At 39.1% G+C, this 14,384-nt stretch overlaps 3 protein-coding genes across 7 annotated transcripts; 2 read left to right on the forward strand and 1 right to left on the reverse strand.

Annotated features, from left to right (window-relative positions):
• Positions 1 to 1,581: 1,581 nt before the first annotated feature.
• On the forward strand, positions 1,582 to 3,491 carry LOC147792832 (uncharacterized). The gene is made up of 3 exons (XM_087123138.1): positions 1,582 to 1,907; positions 2,511 to 2,580; positions 3,420 to 3,491. Exons 1-3 carry the CDS (start codon positions 1,582 to 1,584, stop codon positions 3,489 to 3,491), a joined length of 468 nt encoding a protein of 155 aa, XP_086979264.1.
• A 6,227-nt stretch (positions 3,492 to 9,718) lies between these two features.
• On the forward strand, positions 9,719 to 12,423 carry LOC111784239 (uncharacterized). Of its 4 annotated transcripts, XM_023665025.2 has the most exons (5): positions 9,724 to 9,881; positions 10,476 to 10,821; positions 11,255 to 11,359; positions 11,495 to 11,542; positions 11,977 to 12,423. In XM_023665025.2, the coding sequence occupies exons 2-5, from the start codon at positions 10,549 to 10,551 to the stop codon at positions 12,214 to 12,216; spliced, it is 666 nt and encodes a 221-aa protein (XP_023520793.2). In that variant the 5' UTR covers positions 9,724 to 9,881; positions 10,476 to 10,548; the 3' UTR covers positions 12,217 to 12,423. The 4 variants fall into 4 exon arrangements, with proteins under 4 accessions (XP_086979610.1, XP_086979611.1, XP_086979609.1 ...); XM_087123484.1 differs by having other exon boundaries at positions 9,719 to 9,881; positions 10,046 to 10,821; positions 11,255 to 11,542; XM_087123485.1 differs by having other exon boundaries at positions 9,719 to 9,881; positions 10,129 to 10,821; positions 11,255 to 11,542.
• Positions 12,424 to 12,425: 2 nt separating this feature from the next.
• Positions 12,426 to 13,841, reverse strand: LOC111784240 (C2H2 and C2HC zinc fingers superfamily protein). Of its 2 annotated transcripts, XM_023665026.2 has the most exons (6): positions 13,656 to 13,841; positions 13,475 to 13,536; positions 13,320 to 13,401; positions 13,141 to 13,209; positions 12,722 to 12,843; positions 12,426 to 12,545 (listed from the first exon to the last, which is right to left on the reverse strand). In XM_023665026.2, the coding sequence occupies exons 1-5, from the start codon at positions 13,783 to 13,785 to the stop codon at positions 12,740 to 12,742; spliced, it is 447 nt and encodes a 148-aa protein (XP_023520794.2). In that variant the 5' UTR covers positions 13,786 to 13,841; the 3' UTR covers positions 12,426 to 12,545; positions 12,722 to 12,739. The 2 variants fall into 2 exon arrangements, with proteins under 2 accessions (XP_023520794.2, XP_086979612.1); XM_087123486.1 differs by having other exon boundaries at positions 12,426 to 12,843; positions 13,656 to 13,840.
• Between the last annotated feature and the right edge of the window lie 543 nt (positions 13,842 to 14,384).

Raw genomic sequence — 14,384 nt, forward strand, 5'->3', positions numbered from 1 at the left:
ATTTAATTTGTAATAGTTTTTATCTTATTTTGAACTCCAGTATGATGTTTGAAACACGTAAGTCCGGCGGTGTTTTCTAATGTTTTAACGTATTCTGAAGGTTTTAAATTTTTCCGCTAATAAAGATGAACATTTCTTAGAGTTATATTCTATATTAGAGATGAGCATGAGACGTTAGTGGCGACTCCAGATATGTGAAAATTTAGGGTCGTTACAATCTCTTAGGTCAAGGTTTTATCAGGCCAAGTGTGTCACCATGGGGGGCCCAGTACTGTTTGTCAAGAAGAAAGACGGGACCCTAACATTGTGCATTGACTACAGAGCGTTGAATAAAGTAACAATAAAAAAACAAATACCTATTGACTCACATTTATGATTTGTTTGACCAACTACAAGGTGCATCAGTATTTTCGAAGATCGACATGCGATTAGGGTACCACCAGCTGAGGGCCAAAGAAGGCAACATCCCCAAGACGACTTTAAGGACTTCCTGGATACGTTTGTCATAGTATTCATTGATGACATATTAGTATACTCCAAGACCGACGGGGAGCACGAAGCGCATTTACGTCAAGTGCTGTCAAGGCTAAGTGTGAATTATGGTTACAAGAACTGACCTTCTTGAGACATGTTGTGTTTGGAAAGGGCATATCAGTGGATCCAACCAAAGTTGAGGCAATTATAGATTGGCCCCGACCTACCTCAGTAACCAAAGTGAGGAGCTTTTTAAGTTTAGAAGCATACTATAGAAGATTTATTCAGGATTTCTCCAAAATAACCATGTAACGACCCAGGCCCACCGCTAGCAAATATTGTCCTCTTTGGGCCTTCCCTTTCGGCCTTCCCCTCAAGGCTTTAAAACGTGTCTGCTAGGGGAAGGTTTCCACACCCTTATAAATGGTGGTTTGTTCTCCTCCCCAACCAATGTGAGACATCACAATCCACCCCCTTTAGGGCCCAGCGTGCTCGCTGGCACTCCTTCCTTCCTCCAATCGATGTGGGACCGCCCCCAAATCCACCCCCCTTTGGGGCCCAGCGTTCTTACTGGCACACCGCCTCATGTCTACCCCCCTTCGGGGAACAGCGAGAAGGCTGGCACATCGTCCGGTGTCTGGCTCTGATACCATTAGTAACGGCCCAAATCCACCTCTAGCAAATATTGTCCTCTTTGGGCTTTCCCTTTCAGTCTTCCCCTTGAGGCTTTAAAACACGTCTGTTAGGGGAAGGTTTCCACACCCTTATAAATGGTAGTTTGTTCTCCTCCCCAACCAATGTGGGACATCACAAACCGCCAGTCTCACCAACTAACGAGGAAAGGAAAGGCGTTCTCGTTGGACAGTGCATGTGAGCAAAGTTTCAAGGAACTCAAGCACCGACTGGTTACAGCGCCGGTACTTGCAATACCAGATAGCTCAGGCAATTTTGTGGTCTATAGCGATGCGTCAGGGAAGGGCCTAGGTTGTGTCCTGATGCGAAACAGCAAGGTCATAGCCTACGCTTTGAGGCAGTTAAAGGATTACGAGAGAAACAACCCGACGCATGACTGGAGTTAGCTGCCATAGTATTTTCTTTAAAGATATGATGACATTACCTATCGGTCTTTTCGACGTCTTGGAGAGAGTTGGTCCTGTGGTGTACCGACTAGCCTTGCCTCCTGCTCTAGCTGCTATTCACAACGTATTCCATGTGTCTATGTTGCGTAATTACACCCCAGATCCTTCTCATGTGATAGAGTATGCAAATCTTCCTTTGAGGGAGAACTTAAGTTACGAGGAGGAGCCCATCGAGATTGTAGCCACAAAAATACATAAGATTATAAACAAGGAGATATCGCTTGTCAAGGTGGTATGGAATAACCATCGCGTTGAGGAAGTAACTTGGGAGTTAGAGAGCGAGATGAGGGTCAAGTACCCCGTGTTGTTCTGGGATTAGGAACTTTTGGGGATGAAAGTTCTTAATAGGGGGAAGATTTTAAGAGTCGTACCACTGGAATGAGAAGAGAGAAAGGCCAGTTGTACCTCCATGTTAGGGTTAAAAAAAAAAAAAACAGAGGAAAGAGTTGAAGGTGGGAGCGAACAAGAGGAAGAAGGTGGAACGAAAGAGACGGACGACGAAACTTGAAGCACTCGTCAGCGACAATGTTGGGCTGAATGGCTCAGAAAGGGAGAACTCCGATGGTAAGCTCTAGTGGTGTAATTTTCGTCGTTTCTTTCCAAAACCCTAATACATTTCACTGGGTCGGTGTACCTAGGTTATGGTCTAGGGAAGTTGGTGAGTCTTCGTGAAGAAGAACACATGGGGTGCTGAGAGGGAAGAAAGATCGAGAAGAAGGTGGAAAGAAGAGGGCGAAATCGTGGGGCACGACATGACCCGACCCGTTGGACCGATCCGACCCGACTCACCTGTACAAAATCGAAACCCGAACTTTTTCTTCCATTTCACACAATTTGATTCATCTTTATTCAAATTTAGGTACTTGTCTCACACATCCCATAATGCCTCATTTATAGGAAAATTCCAATTAGCTTAGTCAAGTGGATACTTGAAGACTCGATAAAGTTTCAGGAAGTCTACGATCAGGTAAGTAACCACATGGAGCAAGTTTCTAAGCAATGCTTGTAGGAGTCGGTTTGGATTTGTGGACAAACAATTTAGTACCATACTTAGGGGGGATAAATTTAGTTCATGAGAGTGGTACTTCAATAGTGTGATTGGTTATACCTTGATTGTAGTTACAGTTATATAGTTTCCATTGGCATGAATGTGAAATCTCTAATAGGCGTTTGGAATTGTATGCTTTTTAGTATGTTGAGCTAGATGGTTATTACGTGATTAGCATGGTGACGTGTTGTATGCCATGATACTTTGTTAGGCATTGAATGTGGGGTTTGGGTAGCCTATTGTTGCCCTTTGTGAGTTGAACCATTTGTTATGTGCTAATTAACATAAGTCATGAATTACGTAAACTATATATTGTACCGTTTTACTAGTCACCCATAGGGGTTGAGGGTAATCATGTATACTACTGTGGTCACCCGTCAGAGGTGCTTAGTGGGACGAGCCATGACCTTTTTACTGATCCAGCCCAAGCGACGTAGTGACAGGTAGTTACTGTTCCTAAGACAGGTAGTTTTACTGATATGAGCCGACAGGGGCGTAAGACATGTAGTTTTACTGATATGAGCCGACAGGGGCGTAAGACAGGTAGTTACTGACCCGGCCTAGCGAGGCGTAGTGCCAGGTAGTTACTAATCTTAGGAATAGTTAGATGTTGTCAGACACCACTAGGTCTCTGATTAGTGACAGTTCGAGCACATAGCTTAAGAATCCATGAATAGAGCTAAGTCTGACAAGAGCTTACAAGTAGGTTTCTTTCTGAGTAATTTTGTATATTCATTCCATGTTGTTTCTATTTTTAGGTGAAAAGTAGGTCCGGGTCGGTGGCGGGAATGTGCAGAGCCGTGCAGCCCCAGAAGAGGCCCTTAGATTGAGTCCTCTCCTCCCATGTCGTTTTGGTTATGATTTTTATGTTTTTAGAAAAACACGTGATATTTTGTAACCGTTTTCTTTTTATGTTACTCCGAAGATTCTCCTTGTGTGTTTGTATTATTTTCGATTTTGAAATGTATATCAGCCCACTTTTAATATTTTAGTCCCTTGTTTTGTCAAAAGAAGTATTTGAAAGACTTTTACTCTTGAGTCCACGTGGCGGCTCGTGATTCGATGCGTCAGAGAGCGGTCGTTACAATCTATTTATTATTTTTTTGTATTTTTCTTTTGTTAACCAAAATTTGATAACCAAAATTTTGAATCAAGTTGCAGGTTAACATTTTTTGGTTAGGTCAGCATGACCTGTTGAAATATCATCACTAGCCCAATAGAGTCAAGCCCAATTATTGTATGAGCTCAGTATATTTATTTTAGTAGAGATTTTAGGAGAAAGAGATCTAGATATTTTAGGAGAAATATTCAAATTTGTTAGGTCTAGATTCAAATCGGTTAGGTCTAGATTTAGATTGGTTAAATATAGATTGCTTACTCTTAGTATAAATACCTCTCCACCCTACCTAGGTTATTCATCCAAAAAAATCCAAAAACAATAAAAAGAAGAAGTATTCTACAGAGTGTCTTGTATTCTCTTCTCGATTGGTGTTAATAAAGAGTGCGAGTGTTTCCCACAGTGAGTTGTGTTCAACATTTGGTATCAGAGCGAGGTTAGTGTAGGTTATCAGATCTCTTGGAATCCTTAGTATGCTCTGTGGTTGCAGCTCTGTCTGATCTTCCACATCAGAAACGATTTCTTGAGATTAGTGGTGAGTGAGTTTCTTTTGTGTCGTGAGAAGTCTGTGACTCTGCAAGTCTTGTGTCAAAAGAACTTGTTTGGTATTACTGAGGTAAGGCCAACACGATGGGTGATTTCCAAATCGTTGGAGGAATTAAGAAACTCAACAACAACAACTACAACACATGGGCAACATGCATGATGTCCTATTTACAAGGACAGGATCTTTGGGAGATCGTTGGCGGGTGCGAAACTACGCCGCCAGAGGATGATTCCAGTGGCGCCTTGCGCAAATGGAGAATCAAAGCAGGCAAAGCAATGTTTGCCATGAAGACCACAATCGGAGAAGAGATGTTAGAACATATTTGGGATGACAAGACACCGAAAGAAGCATGGGACACGTTCGTGATGTTGTTCTCAAAGAAGAACGATACGAGGCTACAACTTCTGGAGAATGAGTTGTTGTCAATTACACAACGTGATATGACAATTGCTCAGTACTTCCACAAGGTCAAATCAATCTGTCGGGAGATTACTGAACTAGACCCAAAGTCCGCCATTGTAGAATCTCGAATGAAGAGGATTATAATCCACGGATTACGACCGGAATATCGAAGCTTCATTACTGCTGTACAAGGATGGCCCACTCAACCAACACTTGTAGAGTTCGAAAATTTGTTAGCCAGCCAAGAAGCCATGGCTAAACAAATGGGAGGCTTCACATTGAAGGGTGAAGAAGAAGCACTCTACACGAGTGAAAGTCGGAGCAATAATAGGCCGTCTACCAAACGTGGATACAATGGTGACAAAAGAAGCCACCAAGGGATTGCACAACCTGAGAGAGCTCAGAAGAACGACAACAAGAGTTTCCAAAGAACGAGATTTGGTGGTATTTGCTATAATTGCGGGAAAAAGGGCCATATGTCTAGAGATTGTTGGTCCTGGAAAAAGTCCATTGAAAACAATGTGGCAATATCCAAAAAGAAGATAGAAGATGAATGAGATGCAGAGGTACTATGTCCCATAGAAGAAGACGAGCTAGCACTCATGGCGACAATGGAAGACCATATCAACTATGAGAATGACTGGATCGTTGATTCAGGATGTTCAAATCACATGACTGGCGATCAGAGAAAATTGCAAGACAAGAAAGAGTACAAAGGAAGTCGTATGGTACGTACAGCAAATAACACACAGTTATCAATTGCTCAAATCGGCAATACGACAATCATGCCTGGCAATAAGTCTGATACAGTGTCGCTACATAATGTTTACCATGTACCGGGTATAAAGAAGAACTTGTTGTCAGTGTCACAACTAACAACATCAGGAAGCTATATCTTATTTGGGCCAGAAGATGTAAAAGTTTATCAAGATGTTAAGATAATAGGAAAGCCGACAATAGAAGGACGAAGAGTGGAGTCTGTCTACGTCCTATCTGCAGAGTCTGCCTATGTTGACAAGACCCGAAAGAATGAGACGACAGATCTATGGCATGCAAGATTGGGACATATTAGCTACCATAAGTTGAAGCTGATTATGGAGAAATCTATGCTCAAGGGTCTACCTCAACTTGAAGTCAAAACAGACGTTGTCTGCGCTGGATGTCAATATGGTAAAGCTCATCAATTACCATACAAAGAGTCAAGTTTCAAAGCAAAGAAACCATTAGAGTTAATTCACTCTGATTTGTTCGGCCCAGTCAAACAAGCATCGATCAGCGGAATACGGTATATGGTGACATTTATTGACGATTACTCAAGATATGTGTGGATTTTCTTTATGAAAGAAAAGTCTGACACGTTCTCAAAGTTTCAAGAATTCAAGATGATGGTCGAAGGAGAAGTAGGAGCGAAGATTCGTTGTCTACGTTCAGACAATGGCGGAGAATACACGTCAGATGAGTTCGATCAATATTTACACGAGTGTGGGATACGACGTCAATTTACATGTGCCAACACGCCACAACAAAATGGTGTAGCAGAAAGAAAGAATCGACACCTTGCAGAAACCTGTCGAAGCATGTTACACGCAAAGAACGTTCCAGGAAGATTTTGGGCTGAAGCTATGCGAACTGCTGCCCATGTGATCAACAAGCTTCCTCAACCAAAGCTAGGGTTCGTCTCACCATTTGAGATACTATGGGATATGAAACCTACAATTAGTTACTTCCGAGTATTTGGCTGTGTTTGCTATGTATTTGTGCCTGACCATCTACGTAGCAAGTTTGACAAGAAAGCAGTCAAGTGTGTATTTGTTGGATACGACAATCAAAGAAAAGGATGGAGGTGCTGTGATCCAACAAGTGGAAAATACTATACATCAACAGATGTAGTTTTTGATGAAGCATCTACATGGTGGTCCTCGGAGAAGAAAGTCTTACCAGATTCAAACATCGAAGGAATTCTACAACAGAAGCTGGGGGAGCAAACTACACAAATTCAATCAAATGTCGATGCACCTGAAAATCCAAGTGACATTGATATTGACAAGCAAGAGGTGACTCAATCAAGCGAATCTGATAAAAATGAAACGACACATCAACAACTTAGGCGATCAAATAGAATCCGAAGGCCAAATCCTAAGTATGCAAATGCAGCTATTGTAGAAGATAGAGTTTACGAACCAGAGACATATGAAGAAGCATCACAAAACTCGATTTGGCAGAAAGCGATGGAGGAAGAAATTATAGCCTTGGAGCAGAATCAAACTTGGGAACTAGTGCCAAGACTAGGAGATGTCAAACCCATCTCTTGCAAGTGGGTCTACAAAATAAAGCGTCGACCGGATGGATCAATCGAGAGATACAAGGCTCGACTCGTGGCTCGAGGATTTTCTCAACAATATGGACTAGACTATGATGAAACATTCAGTCCAGTGGCAAAGATTACTACCGTACGAGTCCTGCTAGCACTCGCAGCAAGTAAAGATTGGAAACTTTGGCAAATGGATGTGAAGAATGCCTTCTTGCACGGAGAGTTAGACAGGGAGATTTATATGAACCAACCAAAGGGATTTGAGAGTGCAGCTAATCCTAATTATGTATGCAAGCTTAGAAAAGCTCTTTATGGACTGAAACAAGCACCGAGAGCTTGGTATGGTAAAATTGCTGAATTTCTTACCCAAAGTGGTTATTCAGTTGCACATGCAGACTCAAGCCTATTCATCAAAGAAAGAGAAGGAAATTTAACAATTGTGTTGGTCTACGTGGACGATTTGATTATCACCGGGGACGATGAAAGAGAAATTTATCAAACAAGAGAAAATTTATCAGTACGCTTTCAGATGAAAGAGCTAGGAGAGCTTAAACACTTCTTAGGCCTAGAAGTTGATCGCACAGATGAAGGACTGTTTCTCTGCCAACAAAAGTATACAAAAGATATGCTTCAGAAGTTCAACATGTTAGAGTGCAAGCAAGTTTCAACACCGATGGAGATAAATGCCAAGATTTGTGCACATGAAGGCAAAGAGTTAAACGATGAAACAACGTACCGACAACTAGTAGGTAGTCTTATCTACCTAACTTTAACTCGACCTGATATCTCTTATGCAGTTGGGGTTATGAGTCGATACATGCAAAGTCCAAAGAAGTCTCATCTGGATGCAGCTCGACGGATCTTGAGATATATCAAAGGTACAATCAACTATGGTCTTTTGTACAAAAGAAGCAAAAACTGCAAGCTAGTTGGATACTGTGATGCTGACTATGCAGGAGACCACGATACTCGGAGGTCAACCACTGGGTATGTGTTCAAGTTTGGTTTGGGAACAATTTCTTGGTGTAGCAAGAGACAACCAACAGTATCATTATCAACTACAGAAGCAGAGTATAGAGCAGCGGCTGGAGCAGCTCAGGAAAGTACATGGCTGAAACTCTTGATGGAAGATTTTCACCAGAAAATTGACTATCCAATATCACTTCTTTGCGACAACCAATCTGCGATTCGCCTTGCAGAAAATCCAGTGTTTCATGCTAGAACAAAGCATGTGGAGGTGCACTACCATTTCATTAGAGAGAAGGTCCTAAAGGAAGAAATCGAGATGCAGCAGATCAAGACAGATGACCAAGTGGCAGACTTGTTTACAAAAGGGCTGAGTACTGGCAAACATGAGAGTTTTCGCTGTCAGCTCAACATGGTGCAGCGAATGAGGACTAGTGCTGAGGGGGAGTGTTGAAATATCATCACTAGCCCAATAGAGTCAAGCCCAATTATTGTATGAGCTCAGTATATTTATTATTTATTTTAGTAGAGATTTTAGGAGAAAGAGATCTAGATATTTTAGGAGAAATATTCAAATTTGTTAGGTCTAGATTCAAATCGGTTAGGTCTAGATTTAGATTGGTTAAATATAGATTGCTTACTCTCAGTATAAATACCTCTCCACCCTACCTAGGTTATTCATCCAAAAAAATCCAAAAACAATAAAAAGAAGTATTCTACAGAGTGTCTTATATTCTCTTCTCGATTGGTGTTAATAAAGAGTGCGAGTGTTTCCCACAGTGAGTTGTGTTCAACATGACCAACCCAAAAATAGAATTACAACCAGACAGAACTCTACCTTACTTTTAAGATTATTAAGAAAAAGAGAACATTTGACGTTTGGAATAGAAGTTAATAATGTGGTGTGACTCGTGAATGTTTAATATTTGAGTTTAATATAATTTTAGTTATTAATGTAAGATTGAAATATATAATATATATATATCCAACAATCCATTAAAGTAATGAATTATGATTTATTTGGTATTCAAATCATTTCTTTACCATTAATAAGAATAAATAATAAATACCAATCCAAAAATAATTCATAAATAGTTTTATTCAATTAATGCTTACAAAATTGGTAATACAACTCACTTCATGATTTGTCGTTATGCATAACTACACTTTTATAATCTCAAACTTGATGGTATGAATTTGTTTTTTTCCTCCTTATATTATAATCATAAATTATTCATTAAAACATTATTTCCATTTATGCCCTCAATTATCTCGTAATCAATTACCTCGTAAAATAGGGGTTTTGTAAGGACTTGCCCTCGAGGCGAAGTATGGAATGGGAGAAAGACATTCCTTTTCCGATCTCGCCCTATGGACATCTCTAACTCGGCTTCTCCTTTTCTATTTTAATTCTTATCAGTAAAATTTTTTATCGGGACTTTTTCATAATTTATATATATATATTTGTATGATCTCTACTAAAAATAAAAATGGGAAGGAAAAATATAATACAAACATATTTTTAGTATAATTTAAAAGGAGATTTAAAGTGGAGGCTAAAATAGTATTTTAACTATTGTTAAAATAATAATAATAATAAATAATTAAATAAATAAATAAATAAATAAAAAGTTGAAGACGAATGATTTGGGCCGGGAAATGTTATCCAAAACGGATGCGATTTTAAAAAAAAAAGTATAAAAATAATTTGGCGTTTTGATGCGAACTTTCCAACTACCACCATCTTCAGCGTCTCTACTAAGCAATTTCATTCTTTGTTTTTTCCTCTCTGATAATCTCTCATCGTCTTTTACTGCGTACACAGTTCGTAAGACTGGTGCTTGCGTTTTTGCATTCTTCTTCTTCAATCTTCACAGGTAATCAATCAATCATGGCCGTATTCCCCTTTCCTTCTGAGGGTTTTCCCACCCCCCTCTTCTGTGTTTTTTTTTTTTTTTTATGTATCCTCTTTCTTTCGTTTCAATTTCTCTGCCTATTTTGGTATGTTCTTTAATGATTTTTGTTTCTGATCATTCTGGAGGGGTCTGATTCACTGACAATTTAACTTTCCATCTCGATCGGGAGTTAATTCTTTGCCTTAAGAGTGTTTTTCCTTGTTTTTAGCTTCAGAGGTGATGAATCTGCTGGATGGTTTGGTTTTTATCTTCGACTTTACATGGATCATTACTTTTATTCTATTGTCATGTTGTTCTAAGAACTGCGTGGCTTTTTGTTCTGCGATTTGTTCGACTCCCTAGGTATTTCGATGGGAAATAGTGTTGTAAATTTCATTTTTCTTTGATTCTGTGGGTACAACTAGTGAACTCAAGACTGGATACATACTCTGTTTTGGATCCCTAATTTTGTGTTGTAAAATTTATAATTATCTTTGAGCTACCAATCGGATTCAAAGAGAAGAAGAAGAAGATTGTTTCTGCTGAGAGTTAAGCACTTAGGTTTTTATGTTGCAGACCGTTGGGGGCAATTTTCCCTTTGGAATCCTCTCTGTAGTTGTGGTGTTACCAAGCAATAGATCTTCGTTAAATGGGGTCGGAAGGGCCTCCATCGGTGACGATTCATGTAACAGGATTCAAGAAGTTCCATGGAGTTTCTGCGAATCCAACAGAGACGATAGTGAACAACCTGAAGAAGTATATGGAGAAGAATGGTTTGGCAGAAGGTGTAACTCTTGGGAGTTGCAGCATTCTTGAGACTGCTGGGGATGGAGCTCTTGATTCACTACTTAACATGTTGCAATCTGCAGTAGAGGAGAAGGGTTGTTCCGAACCTACTAATAATTCCAGAAGAATCATCTGGGTCAGTTATTCCTGTCCCTTCCTCTAACCTTTCTCTCTTTAGTGCTTACTATCTGCTCGTCATTAGTTCTTTTGGTTGGGGAGGAGAACGAAACACCCTTTATAAGGGTGTAAAAACATCTCCCAAGCAGACGCGTTTTAAAAACCTTGAGGGGAAACCCAAAAAGAAAAGCCCAAGGAGGACAATCATTTGGTGTTTGAGGAAGAAATTAGAAGAAAAGGAAAGGGAGGTTGGGTTTGTATAAGATCATAAGCATTGAATTTGACATTATCTTATACAATAAAGATAAATGCATCATAGTTTCTGAATCTATGCATTAATCTGCCTTCATTTGCCATTTCCTTCGCATTACAATGGCTTTTTACAAGTTTGTGCATTGCATTATGTTAATACTGTATCTAAGTTATCATATCACTCACTATTCTTTCTTCAGCTTCACTTGGGAGTTAATAGTGGTGCCTCTAGGTTTGCTATTGAACATCAAGCCTATAACGAAGCCACGTTCTGTTGTCCTGATGAGTTGGGATGGAAACCTAAAGTACGTGTATCTATCTATCTATCTATCTATCTATCTATCTATCTCATAAGCTGGGTGGAGGAGTTTAGTTTAGTTGGCTTGACCATCTATTTAACTGCAAGTTTGATATTCTGTTATTACTTTCATCTGCTGCAGAGAGTTCCTATCGTACCTGAGGACGGTCAAATTTCAAGAGTACGAGAGGTATCATGAAATTTCACTTCGATTTTTTTTTTTATTTTTTATTTTTACTATAGATTACCATTTCTTTTAAAATATTAGCATCTGTTAAAATACATTTATGCACATCTCTTGAACACATTGCACAGTGTTCGTTTATTTCAGTACGTCCTCACCTTATCATATATTACAAATATCATTAAGTAAGAGCATAGATGGGTGAAAATATTGAAATGTAATTTTAAATAATGTACTTGTTTACATAATGACATCTCATTGTGTCACAACATCGAAACATTATAACAAGTTGAGTTTAATCGAGGAAGATTGCAAAGGCATAACCATAAACTTATAGAAAGTATAGCACCTTTTTGCTGGTTCTTAACTCTTGATGCAAATCATGAAAGTTTTTCTTTTCTTTTTTTTTCCTGATTCCTTTACCCATCTCCGCCCTGCAGACTTCTCTTCCAGTGGAGGAAATAACCAAGGCATTGGTGAAGAAGGGATATGAAGTGATGACTTCAAACGATGCTGGTCGCTTTGTGTGCAATTATGTGTACTATCATTCCCTCCGCTGCGCCCAAGAGAATGGCATCAAATCACTATTTGTTCATGTCCCTCTATTCGAAACCATAGATGAAGACACCCAGATGCAATTTATTGCTTCCTTGTTACAGGTTCTGGCATCAAGTTATTAGGCAACCAATGTATAGTATTGGGGTGATTCCTGCTTGTCAAGATGCTTGAATGAAATAAATAATCATATGCTATATACAAGGGGGGCTAATATATGTAGCCCGAAAAGGCATTCATATGTTCTTTGTACTCATTTCTGTCGAGATCAACAACATTTGGAACTGACCATGCCTGTTTTATGAATGAAATGTTGAGTTTGCTAGTGAAAAGATCTTGGAATTAGGTGTTCTTTTATTTGCTTCATTAACTCTCCTCATATTACATTATGTCAGTGCCGATCTCGAACGAGTTTAGAGCACCATAATCTCCACATAAGTGGTGCAACTAAATGCTAAAACATTAACAGAGGACAAGTTAAAGACAGTCATGTGTTGAAGAATATGGTACTTGAAAGGAAAGCAGTGAAAGGCTCATAGTCTAGATGTGAAGGACACCAAATTTGAAGAAATTGGTGCTTTATATATAGAGTAGGAGGTTAAAAACAAGAGAAGCCGAGTAGACTTGTACCAGTAACTGATTCGTGGATTATCCCCAATCTACAAAAGGGAGAGGTGGGTAACCACCCTCTGGAGGAGGCATCAATGATGGAGGTAAATGTCCCCATGATGTTCTCAATCTATCTAAACTACCTGAGATCAAATGCAAGCATAGAAAGTTGAAAAATATGAAAGATTAGAGGGCCATCAAATCCTGGGATAAAAGATTCAAATGTGTAGTAGAACGCAGAATGCTTTACAGATACAAAAAACAATGATGGATTCTGTTCAAACAAAGAATGATTTGCAGATGCATAACAAGCACTAAGAGAGTTCAAGTAAATGATGTATGTAATGATCCACTCAAAATTTAACCAACATCAGCATTTTATGAATGAACAAATAAAATATGGAACACAAAACTATGTGATGATTTCAGTTCCAAGTTACCTGTCAACGAACTGCCCTCCATGAATTGGTTCACCGGAACATTTGGGGCTTGATTATTCTCCGGAAAACCTGTGATTTTTATATTGAATCAGAGCGGAAATGGATCGAAATAAATAGCATTAGGTTTCGAATTTCGCATTGGGTTGTTGAGACAGAGTAAGGTAGGGTTTAGGGTTAACCTGCAATCGGGTGCGAACTCGAGTACTGCGGATTGTTCTTGGAGTGAAAATAGTTGCAAGAATCACCGTACTGGCAAAAGCCCTTTGGAATCGTGGAGAGCAAAGAATGAAATCGGAAAAAGCAAGAGTTAGGTTAAATAGAAAGAAGAACATACCGTAGTGAGGAATCGGTTACAGAGGCGTGTTGGAAAGGCATGAGAGAGAGGTTGATTGGAGTCTGCAAGGAAGAGGAAGAGGGAAGAGGAAGAGGAAGAGGAAGAGAGAGAGAGTCAGGAAGAGAGGAGGAGGAGGATATGAAGGGGAAGAGGAGAAAGCAGAGAGACGGAGGAGGAGGACCTCTGAAGGAGTCGAACCAGAGAGCTTTGGCCTTGTGATGGGAGAGACTTTGAAGATGGCGCTTTCGAGCAAACGGAGTGTCTTGGAATTGCTTCTCGCAGTAGTCGCAGTAATATTTTCCGAGTGGCATCTTCTTTCTTCTTCTTCTTCTTCTTCTTCTTTCTTCTTTCTTCTCTTCTTCCTCCAAATTAAACAACAAAAAGCAACGATTCACCTCTTATACCCATGGATCTACGGGTGTATGAACCATTTTTTTCGACCCAATCCAACCCCCAAATTTTCACATACCAACCCAACCTTTTATCGGGTTAGGTTCGGGTTGGGTTTTAGATCGTTCAAATGAATTTAAAATTTTTAAAAAGTTTTATTTATTCATAATTAAAAAATCACAAACAAACACAAATTAAAATAAATTCATCAATAACAACCAAAGAAAATTGTAACGTCCATAGTTCAAATTGCCATATAACTAAGACAATTAAGTACCGACATTCCTTAAAATAAAAACGATATAAAGAAATTAAACTGTACATAACAAAAATAAAAAAAAAATATTATTATTATTTTTTTTTTTTTTTTTACTTCTTATACCTCCATAGGTAATGGGAGGGCATTGAATTATTAGAAAAATAAAAGAAAAATATAAATTGTGATATAATAATGGATAATAAAAAGTTATATCGGGCCTATATAGGATAAATAGTTATATATAGTAGATAGTTATATCGG

Source organism: Cucurbita pepo, chromosome 4, assembly GCF_057944985.1.
Source record: "Cucurbita pepo subsp. pepo isolate OVF chromosome 4, ASM5794498v1, whole genome shotgun sequence".
Taxonomy (NCBI): Eukaryota; Viridiplantae; Streptophyta; class Magnoliopsida; order Cucurbitales; family Cucurbitaceae; genus Cucurbita; species Cucurbita pepo.